The 20,545-nt window shown below is 46.1% G+C and overlaps 1 protein-coding gene across 3 annotated transcripts in view; it reads right to left on the bottom strand.

Moving 5' to 3' along the window:
* The window catches only part of LOC119169118 (putative fatty acyl-CoA reductase CG5065), a 143,197-nt gene that overhangs the window by 58,688 nt on the left and 63,964 nt on the right, over positions 1–20,545 (bottom strand). For all 3 annotated transcript variants that reach the window (XM_037420221.2, XM_037420223.2, XM_037420222.2), the window contains exon 4: positions 5,552–5,727. In XM_037420221.2, the coding sequence (XP_037276118.2) occupies positions 5,552–5,727 (176 nt within the window). The remainder of the gene's footprint in view (positions 1–5,551; positions 5,728–20,545) is intronic.

The following is a 20,545-nucleotide window of genomic DNA, read 5'->3' as shown; positions in this document are numbered from 1 at the left end:
ATAAAAGCTAGAAAGAGAGAGAGTACAGGAATTCACAGCTGAAATGAGATGGCGGGCACAACAATGTAATTTCGGATCGGCACTCGAACGAATGCTACATAACCGAATGGCGTTTGAATTATGAGAATGTGTGATGCTTTATGGCGCAAGGGCCATGCGATGGCCAAAGAGCGCCATTTCATGAGACAAGGAATACGGACAATGTTTATGGTACGTGGCTGTGTAACGTCCTTAAAGCTTCACGCACTGTGGCGGGTAAAACATATCCGTAATAAAATTATTACAGTAACCTATTATTACAGTAATGGGGGGCGAAGAATCGTGATAATAACATTATTTTGAAGTTCGGCATCAGCACCAATGCCTCTTGAATGCCCTTGTATACAAAAGTCGAGAGGCATATGCTGTGTTTTTTGTAATAACCACAGCAATGACCTCTTTTCAGAGGTCGTGCTACGGAGTCCCTGGATAAAAAGCGTGAAAATATTGCACCTGTTTTAAAAATAGCAGCAATGACTGGAGTTTGAGAAGTGGTTGTTTACCGATAAACTTTGTGGCGTGGAGCGGTACTTCTTGTCGCTAGGGTAATGCAAATAATTGTTTTCAAGGGTGTCAGTTCCTTACATTTAATGAAAATGTAAAGCACAGTTTGTGCTTCACCACATCTCGCACGCAATGATGGATCGTCACCAGACAAAAAGTAAAGACGTGTGTGGTGCGACTTAAATACTGGCAGCCACTGACCAAGTTGCGGATTTATAACATGCAGTTTATTTCGTGTGTGCAAATCCAATGTGCGCTGTCAAACAGATATAAGGTTTCGTTTGAGGAGAAGTTTCAGGTCGAGTGCAAATATTGTTATATTGGCGTCAGTTGGCTTGGCGGATGAAGCCAACTGGTCTGCCAATTCGTTTCCTTATATCTCGTGGTGTTCTGGCACCCAGCACACTACGACATGCTGTTAGAGTGAGTATACTGTGCATAGGAGTGAGTAGATAGATACAAGGACAGAATTTGTGTTGTTTTCAGCAATTTAAGGGCTTTTACCGCGCTTAGGAAATCTGTATATTACTGCAATTTGTAGTTTTCTTTGTTTAACGTGTTTAACAGCCACACGTATCACATGAGCTTCTGCAGTAAAGACGCTTATGTTAGGATGAAGAGTACCGGCATCTGAAAAGGATGGATCGACCACAGCGTATGAGACAGAAGTGTTCGTCTTTGAGGCATTGGTGTAGAATTCGGGACAACTGTATTCGTGCTAGTGTTCGTGAAAGTATGTGTGGATGTGGGCAACAGGCGCATGCTTTGTGACTTCCACAAAAGATATGCCACAGTCTATAAGATGCCACTGCCATGGAGGCAGATATGCAGCAGGAGTCATCAAAGTGTTCTAGAAGTGGCACAAATGTTTCCTCAGCGAGGCCTTTCACACAAAGTGAGTAGGGCTGCCTCAACAAAAGACGGCTGTGGAACACGGCAGAATAAGAACCATCATTGATTGCGAAATGAAAGGGGTGTTCTTTGTATCCGTTCATCTTCAGGCAGTACGAAAAATAAATTGTTACACAAATTAAGGTAACTTAATGGGGGGGGGGGGGGTTTAATGGGCCCTGAGTCCCCGATCACAGTATAATGATGATGATCTCCACCGCCATGGCTCGTACCCACTCAGCGGGATCGCAGTGGAGGCAACGTCGTCTTCCTTCTCTGCCCACGCTTCCCTTGTTTTTCCTGGTAGTGGTACTTTTTATCATTCCTCCTCTCTCAGACGAAGCCCTCTGGGCGAGTCATTCTTGCATCCTTCGTGTAAACGGCTTCAGGCGGGCAACATGCGTCACCTCCGTCTTGCATGAACGTCGGCCACTAGTGGTGACACGTGCAATTTCATAGTTGACCTCGCTGACACGACAGAGTATCACAAAAGGACCGGCATAGTGTGCCAGTAGCTTTTGGCCCAAGCCACGTCTGCGTATTGGGGTCCACACCCACACTAAATCACCGGGGGAATAGGTTACATGCCTGTGTTGACTGTCGTAGCGAGTTTTGGATGACTCTTGCGCTGCCAGTGTAAGTAAGCAGGCAAGTCGACGGGTCTCTTCCGCACGACACAAGGTTTCCGCAATTGTTAAATCATCATGGATGACAAAAGGAAAGATAGTGTCTAGCGTATGTCGAGGTGAGCGAGCGTAGAGCAGATAGAAAGGGCTGTAGCCTGTCGTTTCGTCTTTCGACGTGTTGAAGGCGTACGTGACGAATGGTAATACTTCATCACAGTTTTTGTGGTCAGAGGCGACGTACATTGACATGTTGATCAACGTTCGGTTTGTGCGCTCGGTGAGACCGTTAGTTTGCGGATGATACGCAGTTGAGTGTCGGAACTTGGAGGCACACAAACGAAGTAATAATTCGACAATATCAGCGGTAAATTTTACATTGATACTTTCTATCATTATGTACCATCTCTGTAAATGGAGTGACCACTCATTCGATTCCACAAACAGGCTTTCCACAGGACTGGTGCAAAAAGCACCCGTAGAAAGGCTAATGCCCAAATCGTTCACAGGGACCAACATCTTCTGAACACTGAGTCGCTGATTTATAAATGGCCCCATATTTTATGCAGGTGTGAGTGAGGCTTATATACAAATTCATGAAACATGGCCTGTCACTAACCCATGTAGGAGGTGACAGCAGTTTTAGAACATGTTTTTTACGCATTTTGTTTTAAATACTTGATGTGCGGTATGAGTGTTACCTTGTTATTCAAGATTAGGCCTAAGAATTTATGCTCGGCATTAACAGACAGACGTTGACCATTCAATTGAATGTCAGGTTCTGAGTGCATGCGTCTCTTTCAAGAGAAGAAGACACACGTGATTTTTTTGTGGATTCAGGCGGAATCCATTTAACTCTGCCTATTTGTAGACCTTGTTTAAACCTAGCTAAACCTGCCACTCACACATTACCAGGTTGCATGACTTAAAGCCAAACTCGACCTCGTCGACATATGTACAATAAACATATTGAGGGGAATGGACAGGTGCAGGGAATACATTTTGATAATAAAAAGTGTACAACTAAAAACACCACTTTGCGGTACTCCCATTTCTTGGACAAATGTTCGAAAGAGAACACTGCCCACACGGGCACAGAATGTCTGATTGGCCAAGTACCTTTTGAATATGAAAAGCATTCGACCGCGCACACCCAGGTGAGACATGTCTCTCGATATGTCAAAGCGCTATGTTGCATCGTGAGCGTTCTGGATATCGATGAACACAAAAAGGAAGTATTGTTTATGGACAAAAGCGTCTCGGATCTCTGCGTCAATACGCACCAGATGGTCGGTGGTAGATCTACCCTCTCGAAACCCACACTAGAATTGGTCGAGAAGATTGTGTGTTTCAAGGAAATGTAAAAGCCGGCAGTTTATTATACTTTCAAAAAGTTTACAAAAGCAGCTTGTTAGTGCGATGGGTCTATAACTCAAAACTGAGGAAGCGTTCTTGCCCTGTTTCAAAATAGGAATGACAATAGCCTGTTTCGATGATGTAGATATGGTACCAGAAAGCCAGATAGCATTTCAAAGGAAAAGCAAGGTTACTTGCGTTTCAAGCAGCAGGTTGTCAACATTTTCTACATGACACGGTCGGAGCGTGGGGCAGAATCACCACAGGAGTTTAGTGGTCAACGAAGTGAAAAAACAGCGCGTAACACAGGACACAGGACAGAGAAGAGACGGACGAGGCGCTGACTTACAACCAAAATTTATTTCGTACAGGGGTGTATATATATTTTTGGTTGTAAGTCAGCGCCTCGTCCGTCTCTTCTCTGTCCTGTGTCCTGTGTTACGCGCTGTTTTTTCACTTCGTTGACCATGTACCAACCGGCCCAAATAAGCACTTTAGTAGAGTTTAGTGGTGTTTGTAGCCGAGGTAATACCTGTGTCACACGGGCGCGCAAAAAGTCTTTTAAGTAAGCGGTCTTTTACGAAGTTGAAAGACTTTTAACAAAGAGGTGTTTGCGGCGCAGACACATGGCAGCAACGATCTCCTTTTAGTGTTTTCGTTCGAAGACGCTAGCGAAAGCGTGGCGCTAGCAGTTAAAAGAGATCCAATGCAAATTAAACGATGTATCACGATGTACAAATTAAAGACTTGTTGCACTGCTCGTTTCTTCAAATAAATTTAAGAATAAGAGATGAAGAAACACCATTGGAAAGTTTGTTGCACTAGTTAAGGAAGCATTCCCATAACTAGCGACGTGCACAAGTCCGTCTGGCACCACTGGGCTTTTATTTACCGTATTTGGTTTTCGCTGCTCTCGACTGCTCTCGACACGTTATGGGTGACCGTACGGGAGAAAAGCGAGGATCGCAAGCCTCACGGCCTGCCTTGTCGCCCTGGAAAGCGAGGCAGACGCTGCAAAAGCCGCCAAGGAAAGGATAACGTGTCTGCTTTCAACCATTGCAGGCGCTACCTTTTCCGTGGGGCGCCGGCTGCTTGATCTGCGGAGTTGGCCATAGACGCTCGAACTCGGACCACATGAATGACGGGCAAACACACGACTGCCACGCTTTCCTCACTTGTGCAGAATGGCGCGGCGCGAGACCGAGCGTCACCACGTTATATTGCCGACGCCTTATAGCTGCTTACGAGAGTAGAAAAGGAAATAACCATTAAAAGAGTTCATTACACCTTCTGCAGGATATTAAATTTGTTTCTACAAAGAGTTTTGGTGACAGAAAAATAAGCATTCGCTCTTTTTTTCCCACCACTCGAAAATTGCTGGCGCCCACTGGTTTCGAGGCTACTCATTCGGAGCCGTAAAAGAGATCGACGAACACCGCTTACGAAAAAGACCGCTTCTGAAAAGGAGTTCGCTCTGTGCCGTGTGTGTGCTGTCAGGAACTCCTTTTCGGAAAAAGACCGCTTACTTAAAAGACATTTAAGTGCCCGTGTGACAGGGGTATAAGTTGAAAGGTTGGTTGTATGCCTCGTATGTTGTACCCACTTTTTCAAGTTCCTGCTTTTTTATTGTTGCTTTACATCTTTGGAAAGCTTCAGCATAGTGCGAAGAGCTAGACACGTGCTCGTAGTGTGCGCCGAGGAAGTTCACCTGATTTTTCAGGCTGTCACCCTGTGTTTACGAGTGGGAATGAGTGTACTTGCCTTCCTGCTACTCTACCGACCATGTTCCAGACTTTAGCTCCTTCTGTAATTGAAATGATCCCTAATAAAACCTCGTGCTAGCTTTCTCTTCTGGCCTTCTCTTGCCTTGAGACTTTATTTTCTTAAAGCTGTAAAGTTTTCGGCTGTTGGTGAGTTCCGAAGCAACCTCCGTGCCCTGTTCTGTTCGAAAGAACCAGACGAATCTGTGTCGCATGTGAGACACAAACTCAGTAACGTCTAGTAAACATTCATTATGCTAGGTATATGGTCATCTCTGACTAACCCGAATGAAGTGATCATTGTTCAACTAAATCCCGGAAGCTACTGCGAACCAGCAGCACCACAACTGAAACGTTGTGCAAGCATGCTATGCTCACCGAAGTGGCTCATCAAAACGCACGGACGCCGCCGAGTGGTAAACAATGGAGACGTTCTCGACGAGCTCAGCGATATCCTCCTCGGAGAGGCCTAATCCGGGCTCCAAGATGTCTCCGGTCACAGACACCACCTTGCTGAGTGCAGATGGATTTTCTTCTCTGAGCCGGCTGAAAACCTGGAATATAAAATTGGCGACACATATATACTTTTCTTATAATATGAATGCAAGAGGCAGGAATAATTGACTACTTGCACCTCTACGTGAAATACAAGCAATCCCGTGGAGGTTGTTTTAGTATTGCGCTTCCATACGTTAGAAAGAAACGTTCATATTCATATAGAAAGAAACGCTCAGTCAAGTGATTTCGACTTTCTAAAATGCGTCACTTGCTATGTACCCTTTGGTCCACAACAGCGACTGGTCACTAGGTGGGCTCTGGGACTGCACTTCAACGCAGCCATGATTTTCCGTATGATCACCAGCCTGCTACTCCTGAACTCGGCGCGAATCTTTGCCGGTGCATCACCAGAGTGCGCAATGTCATCCTGCGCAGCGGCGCCAGGATGGTACCACCTGTCACCCACGATCAGTCAGCTCGGACCGACCATACCAGCAAGGCAGCAGTGGCTAGTGAAATCTAAAGCGTCGCGGACAGCCATATCAACATCGAAGTCAACAGCTTCACCGTAGAGTCACCGTATATGCTCTCTACGGGAGCAGAGTATACCACATAGGTCTGCTATCTCGCCATGGTTGGGAACCATAGTTTCACGGCATAGCCGAGCTCTGTTCTTGCAGGCGACTTGCATAGGGCTGTCACCGATCGAAGAAACGTGTCACCGATCGCCAGTCGACGCACCTGGCATTTCAACGACCGCCGAAGAAATAAGAAACGCCTGCTTTGGGGTCTGTGCCATGGGAGTTAAAAGCTCTTTTTTTAGTGTGTGTTAGGTAACGCAAAGCGCAAAGGCGTGGCGTAGTGCCGATTAACATGCACCGCCGCTGCTGCATGGTCAAGTGGTGCCAGCTATGGATGATAAGCAACAACTCACAAACACAAAATATAGTAGGTCCTCCAAGATTCAAGGAGCAGCCTACAAAGCCTACAACATTGGTTATCTTTAGTATGTTTTTCAAACAGGGTGCCGAATCTACACAAATACTTTGCTGTCGAAGCTTGAGGACATTAATCTAAACCAACTAAAAGCAACAGATTGTAGCTAGCGATCTACAGAGCACATGACGGTCACTTGATAAATTCCAGGGGGACGGCCGCCATTTTCGGCAGTGCAGCTTGTGCACCAGCTTTTCCGCAGTGCATGGTTGCTAGCGACGTCGGAAAAAGAGTGCGCTACTGTGCTACATAAAGGTTGCATATACCGTGATGCTGCCTCAACTAATATAAATTGATTGATATGTGGGGTTTAACGTCCCAAAACCACTTCATGATTATGAGAGACGCCGTAGTGGAGGGCTCCGGAAATTTCGACCACCTGGGGTTCTTTAACGTGCACCCTCAACTAATATAAAATAGCACCCAACACCGCCCCGTGGGTTCTGTCACTGCATCTTATTGCAGTAATCTAACCCGCTAATCTTTGCGATGCAGGTTAATAGTACCTGATGTTTGAGAAATAAATCTAGCAAATAAGTCATGATGCTGTTCCGCAGCACACAGTGCTGCACCGCCATTGCTGCCCAGTGTGTTTCCGTTACGCATTCTTTGCTCACGATATCAGCAAATGTTGAAATTAACCCAGGCCCTTACGTAAATGATGCCGTGCTGACAGAAATTCACAAAGTCACCACAGGCCAGTTTAACGTCGTCGCTGAATTACGCAGCCTTCAATTTCCGCTCAACATCACTGATGAAGCATTAATGAATTTTGCGAGTGAATGACTGACCTATAGTCGAGAGCAACTTTAGAGGGCAGCGGCATTTTCCCCTCATAGGCGGATGTACACTAGCTTCTACCGAAATAGGTGCGCACTTCAGGTGACGTCATGAGCCGGATAGCCGGTGACCCTGTCGACGGAGAACATGCTGCCTTCGTAGTTTCCAGCTCAGCGCGCAAGCGACTGATCATTGGCAGCAGTGTGATAAGATAGCTGAGCGTCTAGCTGCCCGAATGAGCATTTTGAGCTCGCCAACAATAATAAGCGAAGAATAGTGTTTCGATTCCGATATGCCAGCATTAAAATGCGTTTCTATGCCACTTATAAAATCGAATATAATGTGTTAGGGACGTTGCTTAACGGCATGTGCAATCCGGCATGTGCTGTAGCATTAACATCATTCCAGTTTTGCCAAAGCATTCGTCACAATACAAAAATTTTATTTGTACCAATTAACACGCGTTTTAATAGCAGTTAATTTTTTTCAGAAGGACTACTTAGTCACGGGGCGAAATGGCTGCTGCGCTTCGGTCATCTCGGCGGGGACCTCCTGTCTTCTAAATTTGTACCCGAATACAGATGCCCACTACCAGGCACTTATTTCTATCCGAAACGACATGGAAAAGATGCGGACAGACGCAGGTAGGATGTCCCGCAAGATCAAAGAAATAGAGAACCGACAGATGACGTACAAAACACATATCAAAAAAATAACCCGATCTTCAATACGGCATCCCTAACTCTACCGACACCGAAACATAGAGCGACTCCAAAAAACGAATCACCAATTTCTGCTATAATAATCCAACAATAACCGTAGAATCTCGTGATTTCAAAAGAGCTCTGCCTTGGTAGTCATTCCCTTCATACAAATTGTCCGATAATTGTCAAATTTGCGTGCTACAAACCAAGGACTCCATCTGATAAAACGACCGGAAGCTAAAAAATACTTCAGTAGTGGCGAGGATTTTTCACTATCTGTTCGACACGCGCAGAAGCAGCCAATTGCATTTCCTAAGACTAAATCAGCTAAGTTTTTTTTTGCCGTGTAAAGCACTGTACATTCATACGAAACCACGTTTTTGATAAGACATCTAGCACAGTGAAAGAAATCACACAGCAATCGCTATATACACCTAGAAATCGACAACGCGTTGTACTTACCCCATCATTTTCTGTAACAACTGCAGTTTGTCAGAATGAATGAATGAATGAATGAATAAATAAATAGATAGAAAAATAGATCTATAAATTCATAGATAGATAGATAGATAGATAGATAGATAGATAGATAGATAGATAGATAGATAGATAGATAGATAGATAGATAGATAGATAGATAGATAGATAGATAGATAGATAGATAGATAGATAGATAGATAGATAGATAGATAGATAGATAGATAGATAGATAGATAGATAGATAGATAGATAGATAGATAGATAGATAGATAGATAGATAGATAGATAGATAAACAAATAAACAGATAGATGGAAGGATAGATGGATGGATAGATGGAAGGATAGATGGATGGACGGACGGACGGATGGACGGACGGACGGACGGACAGACGGTTGGATAGATGGATGAATAGATGGATGGACGGACGGACGGACGGACGTACAGACAGACGGTTGAATGGATGGATGAATGGATGGATGAATGGATGGATGGATGGATGGATGGACTTCATTTGGTCCTCCGGAACGCTCTCTAGCACGTTGCGGTCTGCTCCCCCGTCGGAACAAATAGGCCAAGTCTCTCGGCTGCGCCGCGGGCTCGGGGGACTGCCGGTAACTGTTATTCTAGTCCGGAGCTTGTTATATTACCCTCCCATTTGGACAACGTGATGACTTTTTCACAGCGTAACATGGGGCACCGCCAGAGCATATTGTTACGATGCGACGCGTTTATTCAAGAATGAATAGCGAAGGGTAGCCGCACTGACACCGAGCTGCTTCCAAGACAGACCACTTCGCTCTTTCCCTCCTTCATGCACACGTTGCCGCTTCAGTGTAACACTCCTTTCCCAGACGAAGTCTCCTGTACAATTATCATGTTTGTCAAGAGTAACGAGGCTAAAAGAGCTTTAGGCGGGCGACGTGAACAAGCCGCGTCTGCCCAGAACGGTAGCCGCGAGATACGATACGAGCGATTGAACATGTCACATCACTTAGGCGATCCACGATGGCAAAAGGACGGGTGTAACGAGGCAGGACTTCTGGTACAGGCTGCGGTTGCGAAAAAGTGTCCACAGCCATACTTTTTCTCCTTTATCGTACAACACATTCTTGTGCCGTAAATCATAGGTGAATTTGGAGTGGTCTTGGGTTGCCAATGTATGGAGCTGAGCTAAGCGACATGCTTCCTTTGCGCGGCATAGAGTCTGGGCAATGGAAGAGTTCTCGTGAGCACGAACAGGCAGAACGGTGTGAAAATAGTGGCGGGGTGGTCTGACAAGAAAATAGAATGGCCAGAGGTTTCATGCTTTGCCGTGTTATAGGCGTAGTTGATAAATGGCAAGATGTCACTCAGTTGTTGTGCCTGGAGTCGACGTACATCGAAAGCATGTTGGTAAATGTTCTGTTGGTGTGCTCGACTGAACTATTTGTTTGCGGGTGATAAGGGGTCGAGTGGTGAAACTGACAAGCACGGTGACGGAAGAGCTTTTTTACAACATCGACTACGAATTGACGACCGCGATCACTCAGAATAATCTGAGGTGGTTCATGGCACAGTATCACAGAAGAGAGGAGGAACCTCGATACATCCAAAACGTACAACCACCTGCTGGCTCATTTCTACTGGCCTACCATGCGACGCTATGCAGAAAAGTATGTGGCCAGTTGTGATAAATGCCAGCTATTGGTAGCGCTTTGGTTTCCACATAACGTGTCGCGTGGTATAATCCAACATTTGCTCGGTGACCGTGGAAATGGACCGAGAAGATCCACTGCAACCATTTCGAAAGGAGATGAGGTGTATGTGAAAGCATGGAGGAGACCAACTGGGGCATTACTTGGTAACTTGAATTGCTGGCATTTATCACAACTGGCCAATACTTTTCCGTATTGTGTCACATGTTAGGCCACTGTAATTGAGCCAGCAGGTGGTGGTACGTTTTAGCGAACCCCAGGTGCACCGCTGATGCGTCATCGTGCATAGCATAGATTACGTGCGTTCTCGAATTCTTGGGGGTCGCTAAAAGAAGGCGGGCACCATCAGCCACGTAATGTTTTTTTTTTTTTTTTGTAAAGCAAGCCATCTCGGACGATAAAGCCATGGCTACCCATCGGTTGAGCGGCTGAGTCGAAGAGATCATCTAAGCTGCGGTCGTTGAGCAGTTCTTCCCGGAAGGTGGCGAGGTCAGAAAAAGCAATATTGCCAATGGCAGATAGAAAATCGCCAAATTATCGGCGTGACATACGAGTGGTTGGTACGGGAAGCCTTGAGAGACAGTTGGCGTCTGGATGATGGCGGCCTCTCTTGTAGCATATTGTAATGTTAAACTCCTGCAAACGTTGCGGCCATCACGCGAGGCGACGAGAAGGGTCACGGAGACCAACCGATCAACATAGTGACTGGTGGTCAGTCACAATCGTGAAGTGCCGCCCGTAGAGAAATGGACGGAACTGGACGGAACAGAGCAATAATGGACGGAAATGGACGGAACAGAGCAATAACCACGGTGAGTCACTCTTGTTCGGTAACGGTGTCATTGTTCTCGGCCTTGCTCAACGAACCACTGGCGTAGGCGATGACAAGCTCGGCGTCGTCGAAGCGCTGGATGAGCACGGTGCCCAGACCAATGCCACTCGCGTCAATGTGTACTTCTGTCGTGGCAGAAGGGTCAAAATGGCGCAGTATGGGTCCATATGAGAGAAGGGGCTTAAGTTTCCGAAACTAGGCCTCACACTCCACTGTTCCAATGAAATCATTATCCTTGCACAGCAATGAGGTAATGGGTAGGTAGTATCCGCAAACTTGGGCACTAATCAGCAGAAGTAGTAATAGATACCCAAAAAACTCCTTAGTTTGTGTTGTGACTGTGGTTGTTTGAACCAGCTAACTGCAGCAGCCTTCTGAGGGTCTGGGCGCACACCAAGTTTGTCTACAAGATGACCAAGTACAACTTCCTCTCGCTGGCTGAAAGGACATTTCTTGGAGTTCATGCTTATATAAGCTTGTTCAAGGTATGCTAAAACAGCGTCAAGCCGATGATTGTGTTCAGAACTAAAGTGCGTCCAAAACTGACGATGTCGTCCAGGTAACAAAAAATCACCCATTTGAGACTACGTAGTACTGTGTTCATAAACATTTCGAAGGTTGCAGGGGCATTGCACAAACAAAACGGCATGGCATTGAATTCAAACAAGCCATCTGGTGTGACAAAAGCGGTTTTGTCTTTGTCGATGGAATGCGTATGCCTGCCTATAGCCCGATCCGAGGTCCACACATGAGAAGTAAAATGCCGAATGAAGACAGCCGATAACGTCGCCTATTAGGGAAAGCGGATACACATCATTTTATGTCGCCGAACTTGGACGCCGGTAGGTGACGCGAAACCTCAAGGACTCTTGGAAGACGCCCTTGGCCAACATGTCTTCCACCTACTTCGCGATCACCTTGCTGTCCGATGCAGACACATGGTGCGGTTTCTGTCTTATGAGATGCGTGGACCCCGTGTAAATCCTGTGGCGAGCCCGCGTATTGGTAACATGAACTTTGGTAGCGCCCTGGGTGAAATCAAACAATGAGACATACCTGCTAATGACGCTGACCAGGGCTTGATGCTTTTCAGAAGGTAGTGCTTTGTTAATCATGTTAAGAAACGGCGAACAGTCCTCAGGGTCACCAGGGCTAGTCTCATGCGTGCGGGCTTCGTGCGAGGCTTCATTGCTTAAGGCGTTTATGTTGAGGCTTGTATCCGCTTCAAACGAGGCAAGTCGCATACCGCTTCGAAGCACAACAGACTAGTTGGGAAAATTCGACACCCACAATGCACTCGTGCCACTGGCCACGGAGGTGACACGATGCACGAGCACACCCTTAAATGCTACGATTGAAGGCATCGGCACAAAAATAGCATCGAATGCATCGTTGTCGACACTATCAACAGCAACTTGAACGTTGGATGAGGAACGTGGTGGTACGTGCCAGAATATTCATGGACGGCGAGGGTGTGCGAACAAGTAGCAGGTTGGTGAGCAACAAAAGGAAAGACAAAAAAATTCGCCGGTACCACAATCAAAAGTGGCACCGCACTGTTGCGGGATATCTAGACCCAGAATCACATTATGCGTTGATTTGGCGAGTACTGTGAATTCGGCTTAATAGACGTTATCAGAGAAATAGACGTTCGCGGTACACACACAAAGAGGTCGTAGCAGTTTTTCACTCGCAGCACAAAATGTGCTCACATTAACCCACGTGAACACCACCTTACGGCATAATTAGGTTTTCAATTCCATGCTGATAACGGAGACACTTGCTCCCCTGTTCACTAAAGCTGGCATTAAAACATTGTCCACAGAAATACAAATCTTGTTATGACGCATGTTCACTGGTGGAGGCCTAGGGGCGTGTAGCTGGATGTATGGCAACCTTACCTCCATCGGTCACGCCACCTAGTTTCCCTGCGGTGGTTAAGTGGGACGTCGTCGTGAAGATGGGGACCGTCAGTAGCGTTAAGCCACCGGGGTCAAGCTGCGCACAGACACCAGTGAGTCACTGCGGTGATTCTCCGGAAGGTTTGAGCTGCTGTTAGAGTCTGTGGTGCCTCGTCAACGTGCTGATAGCTGCGCTCGTAGAAAGTGCGTGGTCGCTCATAGGACAGTGCTGCCATGCGACGGTGACCAGGGATGAATCGGGCGTCATGCAGACGGATACCGCAGTGAACGCATATGAGACGCTCACGAGTTGCGCTGGTGTTAGCAGAAAGAGTAGTGGCCCGGCTGTTCCACTCCTTATAAATGGTAGGTGGACTGCGTGCGTAGTCGTCATACAATGGGTAGTACGGACGTATAATGTGGCTTGACCCTCGAGGACGAGGCATATAGTTGCAGGCATCAAGAGATTCGGCGTTGACAGTCGTCGCGCCAAAGTCGCAGGGAGCAAAGGGCTCTCGAACATTAGGTGCCGGCCGGGAAGCCGCCTCACGTTGGTCGAGGTTTTCGCGCACTAGTTGGCGATTTATTGACGTGAGAACAGATGGGGCTGTATAAACGTTGGGCAGGCGGCTAAACTTTGGTGTAATTCGCCGCGCTTTCGGCGCTTCAAACGTACGGCTGTGCTCGATGACGTCACTTACACACTTCAAACTTTCTTTCGCGATGAGGAACTGGTAAACGTCATCCGCGATCCCTTTTACAAGATGACCAACCTTCTCTTCCTTTGCCATCCGGGGTCCAGTGCCTTGCACAAATTGTACACTTCCTCGACATACGTCGGTGCAGGTTTTCTCGGGGACTGCGTTCGTTGCACAAGAGTTTGCTCGGCGTGCCTCTTCTTAGCTGCTGGATTCCCGAAGCACTTTTTGATTTCATTGACGAACTTCCACCACGTCATCACGTTTTCTTCATAGTTTTTCGACCATACAGATGCGGAAAGAGTCTCACATTGTTGGCCGGTGGCATCCCATCCATTATACCGAATTGCCCGTTGGCACGAACTGAGCCATGTGTCGACATCTTCCCCAGCTTGTCCGGCAAAGGTAAAGGGCTGGTTGTAGGGCTGCCACAGAATGCGGGTAGCAGGTGGCTCGTTGTCATTGTTGTCGTGAGACGCCATCGCACGTGGCAGAGGAGCAAGTTGTTGACTTCGGCGAAGCTCCACGTATTGGACCTCAGGGGTTGGTGCGTTGTCGTTTGTCGAAGGAGCCGTTATCTCACTCAGTACCTCTCACCAAACTGTTGCAATGCAGCGTGTTTATTAAAGAATGAATAGCGAAGGGTAGCCGCGCCGACACCGAGCTGCTTCTAAGACAGACCACTTCGTTCTTCTCTTCCTTCGTTCACACGATGCCGTTTCAGCGTAACAATATGTTGCAAGTTAGCTATACCCTCGCAGAAGGAAGGAGTAATAATTCTCCGTATTTTGCTGTACATTTTGGCAAATAAAGCGGGTTTATGGTACGTCCGGATCTGCAAAAGTCTGAGTGTCAAAGCCTGAGGTCTGCTTAGTTTTCTGTGTGCTGGAGGGTATTGTCTCCGTGCCAGGTAAATATATTTTGTTACTTCGTTATACGAGATGCCAGGGTCCAGGTTCCCCAAAACATCAGCGTCGCACCCCCCGAGAGCTAAGTGGTTTACTATTCCTCGCGTGGCTATGTGGGCTGACTCGTTGAGATCAAGCGCGGCTCCCTCAATGCGTCCCTAATGAGCTGGAAACCAAACGAGTGTGTGTGGCTCAGTGTCTTTGTCCCGAAACGTTCGCAAAGGTGGTTCCAATATTGTTCCCTTGGCAAATGCTCGGACTACCGACCTCGAGTTGCTGTAAACTGTGGCCCTCCTGTTATCCAGCAAGGCCAGTGCAATCGCCATTTGCTCTGATAAATCAGCCACCATCGCCTGACCATTGTCGAGTTGGTGATACTGCGATCGTGGTTGATGTTCACTGCCGCATACGCCTTCCCCTCGGGATATCGGATCGCATTGACGACGGAGCAGTCCCCGGCATGTTCCTGAGCCCTTTGAAGTAGAGTCTTAGCCCTGACCCGTCATCTACCTTTTTGTGCTCGAGGTGGACACTTCGCGGGATAAGGACGACTGTGATTTGTTCTCGCTGTGGACGAAGAATGCTGCATAAGCGAGACTTGATTTTCATTGGTGGAACCTTCAGCTGCCGCAAGATGTTCTTACCGGAACGCGTGGTGGACAGCCTGGTGAATTGCGTCCTTTTTTGTGCCTCTGCAATTTCTCCCAACGTGTTGTGCATACCAAGACAGAGCAGCCTAACCATGATTGGGTACATGGGAAGCCCGAGAGCTTTCTTGATGGCCTTTCTGATTAAAATGTTGAGCTTATCACGCTCTGACCTCTATCAATTGTGCATGGCTGCAACTTAGGTGAAATGGCAAATCACAAAGGTGTGCACCAAGCTTACGAGGTTATCTTCTCCAAGTCCTTGTTGCCCGGTGGCAGTTATCCTTATTAGTCTGATGATATTGTCACTTTATTCTGGTGAGACTCGTAACCGTCAGGTTGGTGGAGCCATTCGGCTGAATGGTCCTACTTAGAACAGGGAGGGAGTCCACCCTGGGGATCAACCTGCTCTCGCCTGTCGTTGCAGTGATGTCGATATCCTCTAATGGCTTCCATTTTCTCGGTTTCGGGCCTCTGCGCATGGGCCTGTACAGAAGAAGTTCCCATTTCCATGGCGAGCACCGAATATCAGTCGGTTTGAGGTAGTTCTCCTGACATCAATAGCTTTCTGCAGCATAGCTTCTATTCGTTCATCGCTGCCACTAGTACACCATATGGCGATGTCGTCAGCATAGATGGTATGAATAATGCAATCGACTTCGGAGAGTCTTTGACAGACCGATCATGATAATGTCACGTAAGAGTGAGGGTAGCCCGAAGACAGGAGACCGGGAGGTTAGTAGAAATAGAAGGAGATCCGTTTATTTGGCAGACTTGTGCCCACTAAAGGAAAACAGACACACCGGTTTAGCGGGAGGCAAACAGCGCGTTCGATGGCCGTCGGGTAACAGAAATGTCCCACTGGAACGCAAGGCGCGTTCACCATCCGAGATACAGTCGCCGTAGCGTCTGGCGCTATCTCGTTATCAACGAATGGTCGACGTGCGGGCCATGATCTTCGCAGATGAGTCGCGGTGCATCCTGGACCACAATAAGGCCGCGTGCCGGCGGTATCGGCATGCGCAACACTATCCGCAATACGCCTCGCGGCAATAAGCTAAAGAAGGTAGGGGATAGTACTGAACCTTGTGAACTGCCTCTGAAGCCAAGCTTTACCGGATCCGAAAAAAGTTCACCGACCACGAGAATAGCCTCTCCGTCGGTCAGGAATGATTTTGTATAGCCGGGGAAGCGCTTGTCAAGCCCAAGGTTTGAGATCTGACTCAGCACGTAGTGAAGGAGAATGTTGTCAAATTCCCTCTCCAAGTTCAGTTCCAATATGGCTCTTATGCCTCTCGTGTTCGTATCAATAACTCGACCTTTGCTGAGCTTCATGGTGTTTTGCGTCAAGAGGCTCGCCCTCAACCTCATTATGTTGTGGAGATAAATCTCGCGTTCACCAGGTATGGGATAACGCTGTTCAGGATAGCATGTCTGGCCCCTAACCTGCGCATGACGTTAGGGAGATTGGCCGGAGGTTGTCGAGGCTGAGAGGTTTGCCTGGTTTGGGGATGAGAATGGTGGTGCCCGTCTTCCACATCTCAGGGACACGTATCGCAGCTTCATTTCTTCATCCCACCTGTTTATGGCAGCCACGCGCTCGAATTGGTTGAGCCATTCTTCTGGGTCTTCAGCGGCATAACCATGGAAAGTTGGGGGCACCCGCGGCTGCTGCAGCATGACAAGGGTAGGCGCAGTGCTTTTGTGTGTTTGTTATTGACCATCCCAGATCAATCCAGACTTCTGTAGACACCTGAAGAATAGCTTAAAACAACTTGTCACCAATTCACCCAACGCTCGCATTCTTATATTTGACATATTACCCGGACATCATATAGCATAATCTAAACAGTTCCTTGTTAACACGTTATGATGAGGCAGGAGCGTAGCCGGGGGTTGGCACACCGGGCCCGTGTCATCTCCCCTAAATTTTTTCCCTCGTGGCATAGAGAGCGAAAATGGCCATTGCAAGGGGGCGCCCCTCCGGAAATAAGGTAGAAGCCCCTCTAAAATTATTTATTTAATTATTTATTTGTTTTATTTATACTGTTAGCCAAAAGCCAATACAGGATGGAGAACTTAATACACTCTACACATCGTTCAAAGACACAAGCACTACACAGTGAAAACAGGACGGAAAATGCATCTGGTAGCTTCAAACAAACCTACACCCACACAGGTCATGATAATTTTAATGTAGAAAAAGCAAATATAACTAAAAGTACAACGCGCAAAAGTATTCAGGTTTTCCACTGTAGTGACCAACATTGAGTAAAGAGTGACACAATCACAGACACTACACTCAACAAACACTGTTTTATATGTTTTAGGATTATATTATTCACAATCAGGAACTTTTTCTTTTTACGTATAAATACTTGAACTCATGTCAAAGGAAGGTAATAACGCTTATATAAGGTTACGTGGAAGAATAATAGGCCCAGTACCATTTTTTCAAACTTTCCTTAAGGCGCTTAGTGAGAAAATATGCGGTAGCACATTCCAGTTTTCCGTGAACGTGCTACCGCATAAGTTCTCCCTACGCACCAGGCTACGCACCATGTTCTGTAGTACGCGTCACACTAAAGAATAAATCATCATAGCCTATTTGTTATGCCTCTCCCGTAACAGTGCTTTTGTGTGTTTGTTATTGACCATCCCAGATCAATCCAGACTTCTGTAGACAACTAAAGAATAGCTTAAAACAACTTGTCACAAATTCACCCAACGCTCGCATTCTTATATTTGACATATTACCCGGACATCATATAGCATAATCTAAACAGTTCCTTGTTAACACGTTATGATGAGGTTAAATACTTCATTGACATATGTTTAAATCCTTACTTCAATAAACTATTCTCGTAACTAACACGCGTACCACAACAAAAAACAACCACCCTGGACCCAATACTAACCAATAGTACTGAGAAGCTTCCATGTATCAGTCAAATACCAACAATCAGGGACCACAAAATCTTACATGCTCTATTCTCAATCAATTCTGCTCCAAAATTCACATCTGCTCAAACAAAAAACCTTTAAGATATAAGAAACTACGATTCGATAACTGAAGACCTTCACACTCTTTTGTTTTTCGAAGTAGCAAATCGGTTTTTCATAATCGCACAATACACAAAAACTGCTAAATCATCGAAAATGAATTATGTGTACTTAATAATAGGTTCATTCTAAAGGTTACTTTTTATGTTCATAACAATAAACTATTGTTTTCAGTACATTTAAAATGGCTAGAAAATAAAAAGGAAAGAATTGCTCTGTTCGGGCAAACGCCGAGACACCCAAACAATTGGGAAAAATATATTGAAGTAGAAAAGTCATATCTAGTAAAGACCGGAACGCCAAGCGTTAATTTCATCACAATTACTTAACAAAATACTAATCAATAGCCCGGTGATTTCGGCAATTTTTAAACCCAAGAAACACTCACGGCATCACACCGACTAACGACGAACACAAACCAGTCACAGACCGTCAGTGCGGGGAAATAAATATATTTAAAAGTGCGTTAACGTCTCTTTTTACTAAAGAACTTGACGCACCTTCATATTCACCATCAGTTAACATGGAAGAACTCATGCCAGCTACCACATTGTTCGAAGAATTCATTGCATCCGTAATAACTTGACACTCTCATCGTAAGGCGGTATGGACTCGAATAATTTTAAACTACTGGAGAGTGGTAAATAAATTTGTGCCTCATATTTTTGTTCCATTTTTTTCACATTCACTGATTTCAGGAATAATTCCAGGTGATCAAAAAACAGGAGGGTCATTCCCGTGTACAAATTAGGAAACAGAGACTCACCCTTGAATTATCGCCCCATTGCATTACCTAGTGTACCCTGCCAAACTATGAAACACGTGATATACTTTCTAATCGCAAGTTGTTTAGACTCCCGTAACTATTTCCATTCGTCACAACACTGACTCTGAAGAGGTCTCTCCTGCAAAACGCAATAAGAGCTCTTTTGTCACGACTTGCACACTAACGTTGACCGTAACATGCAGACCGATGTATTCTTTCCGGACTATGCTGAAGCTTTTGATGACAGTTTCACAGCTTCATCTGCAGCCTAGCCTGCCTCAATTCATTGAACAATTTCTGACTGATCCTTCACAATCAGCGACTGTTAATAGCCGTCTAGCCAACCCTTTCGCAGCCACATCAGGCATTCCCCAAAGATCGGTCATTTGTCCCCTGCTATTCATAATACATAAACGACTTCCCGGCCATATAACCTGCAGTATTCGCACGCTCTCCTGCGACTGTGTGGTTGATCGCACTATCATTAGCCCGCATTATCACCTACTCATGCACAGGAAACTACCAGGTGTTAGTAAGGCTTATGGTTATATGTTCAGAGAAACAGAAAGATAGATACATTAGATGCAAGTCAGGGGTTGTGTACAGGTGGCCGTTGTCATGCGAACGTGCGTACATTGGTCAAACCTGACGTTGTATAAATATTAGATTAAGGGAGCATTTGTCATCATTGAGGGCTACAGGTGGTTTGCACCTGTCATCACACTGCAGATAATGTGGTTGTGAGTCAATGGCGAAGGAAACAGATATGTTCTACCATAAGCATCAGAACACAAGCGAGATAATGGAGGCCTTTTTCATTGACAGAGACGGTGAAAGTTGCATAGGTCATCTGTCTGTTGCCCTAAGCGAAAAGGAAGTGCGTTTTCTAAACTGTCACTTATCTTAGAATGAATCACACGTCTGTTTTTGTTAGTATGACCTGCTTTGTAGATATGTTTTTTTCGTGCACGTGGATTCTCCACATGTTCTGAAAGAGTTTGTCACCTGAATGACTCTGCTGCACATGCGAAGTTGCTCTGTCGGAAGCTGGTTTACCTGTGTCTTCCGTTCTGATAAACTTTAGTTCAGAGTCAGCGCTTGTGTTCTCTTTTACTTCCTCTGCGTCCTCGTTCCTTCTTGTGCTATGGGTTGTCGAAAATGAACTATTACCAACTAGCCCAGATTTACCTTCTTGTGCAGTATTACTTTTTTTTTCATTACGGTCCGTTTAGTCTCGTTGCTAAACCCTCGATTTGAGATACATAGAGGCATTCTATAGTATTCCTCTTTTCCTCTGCAGACTTTTTTGGAAAAAACTGGACGAATTATTGTCATTGAATAGTTTTGCTCTCCTATCCTGACTCATAATTTTACTGTTATGTCGACTCTAAATATTTATGAGGT

This window comes from Rhipicephalus microplus, chromosome 2 (assembly GCF_043290135.1).
Source record: "Rhipicephalus microplus isolate Deutch F79 chromosome 2, USDA_Rmic, whole genome shotgun sequence".
NCBI lineage: Eukaryota > Metazoa > Arthropoda > Arachnida > Ixodida > Ixodidae > Rhipicephalus > Rhipicephalus microplus.
Note: the sequence above shows the minus strand (reverse complement) of the source record. Positions and strands in the feature narration are given on the sequence as shown.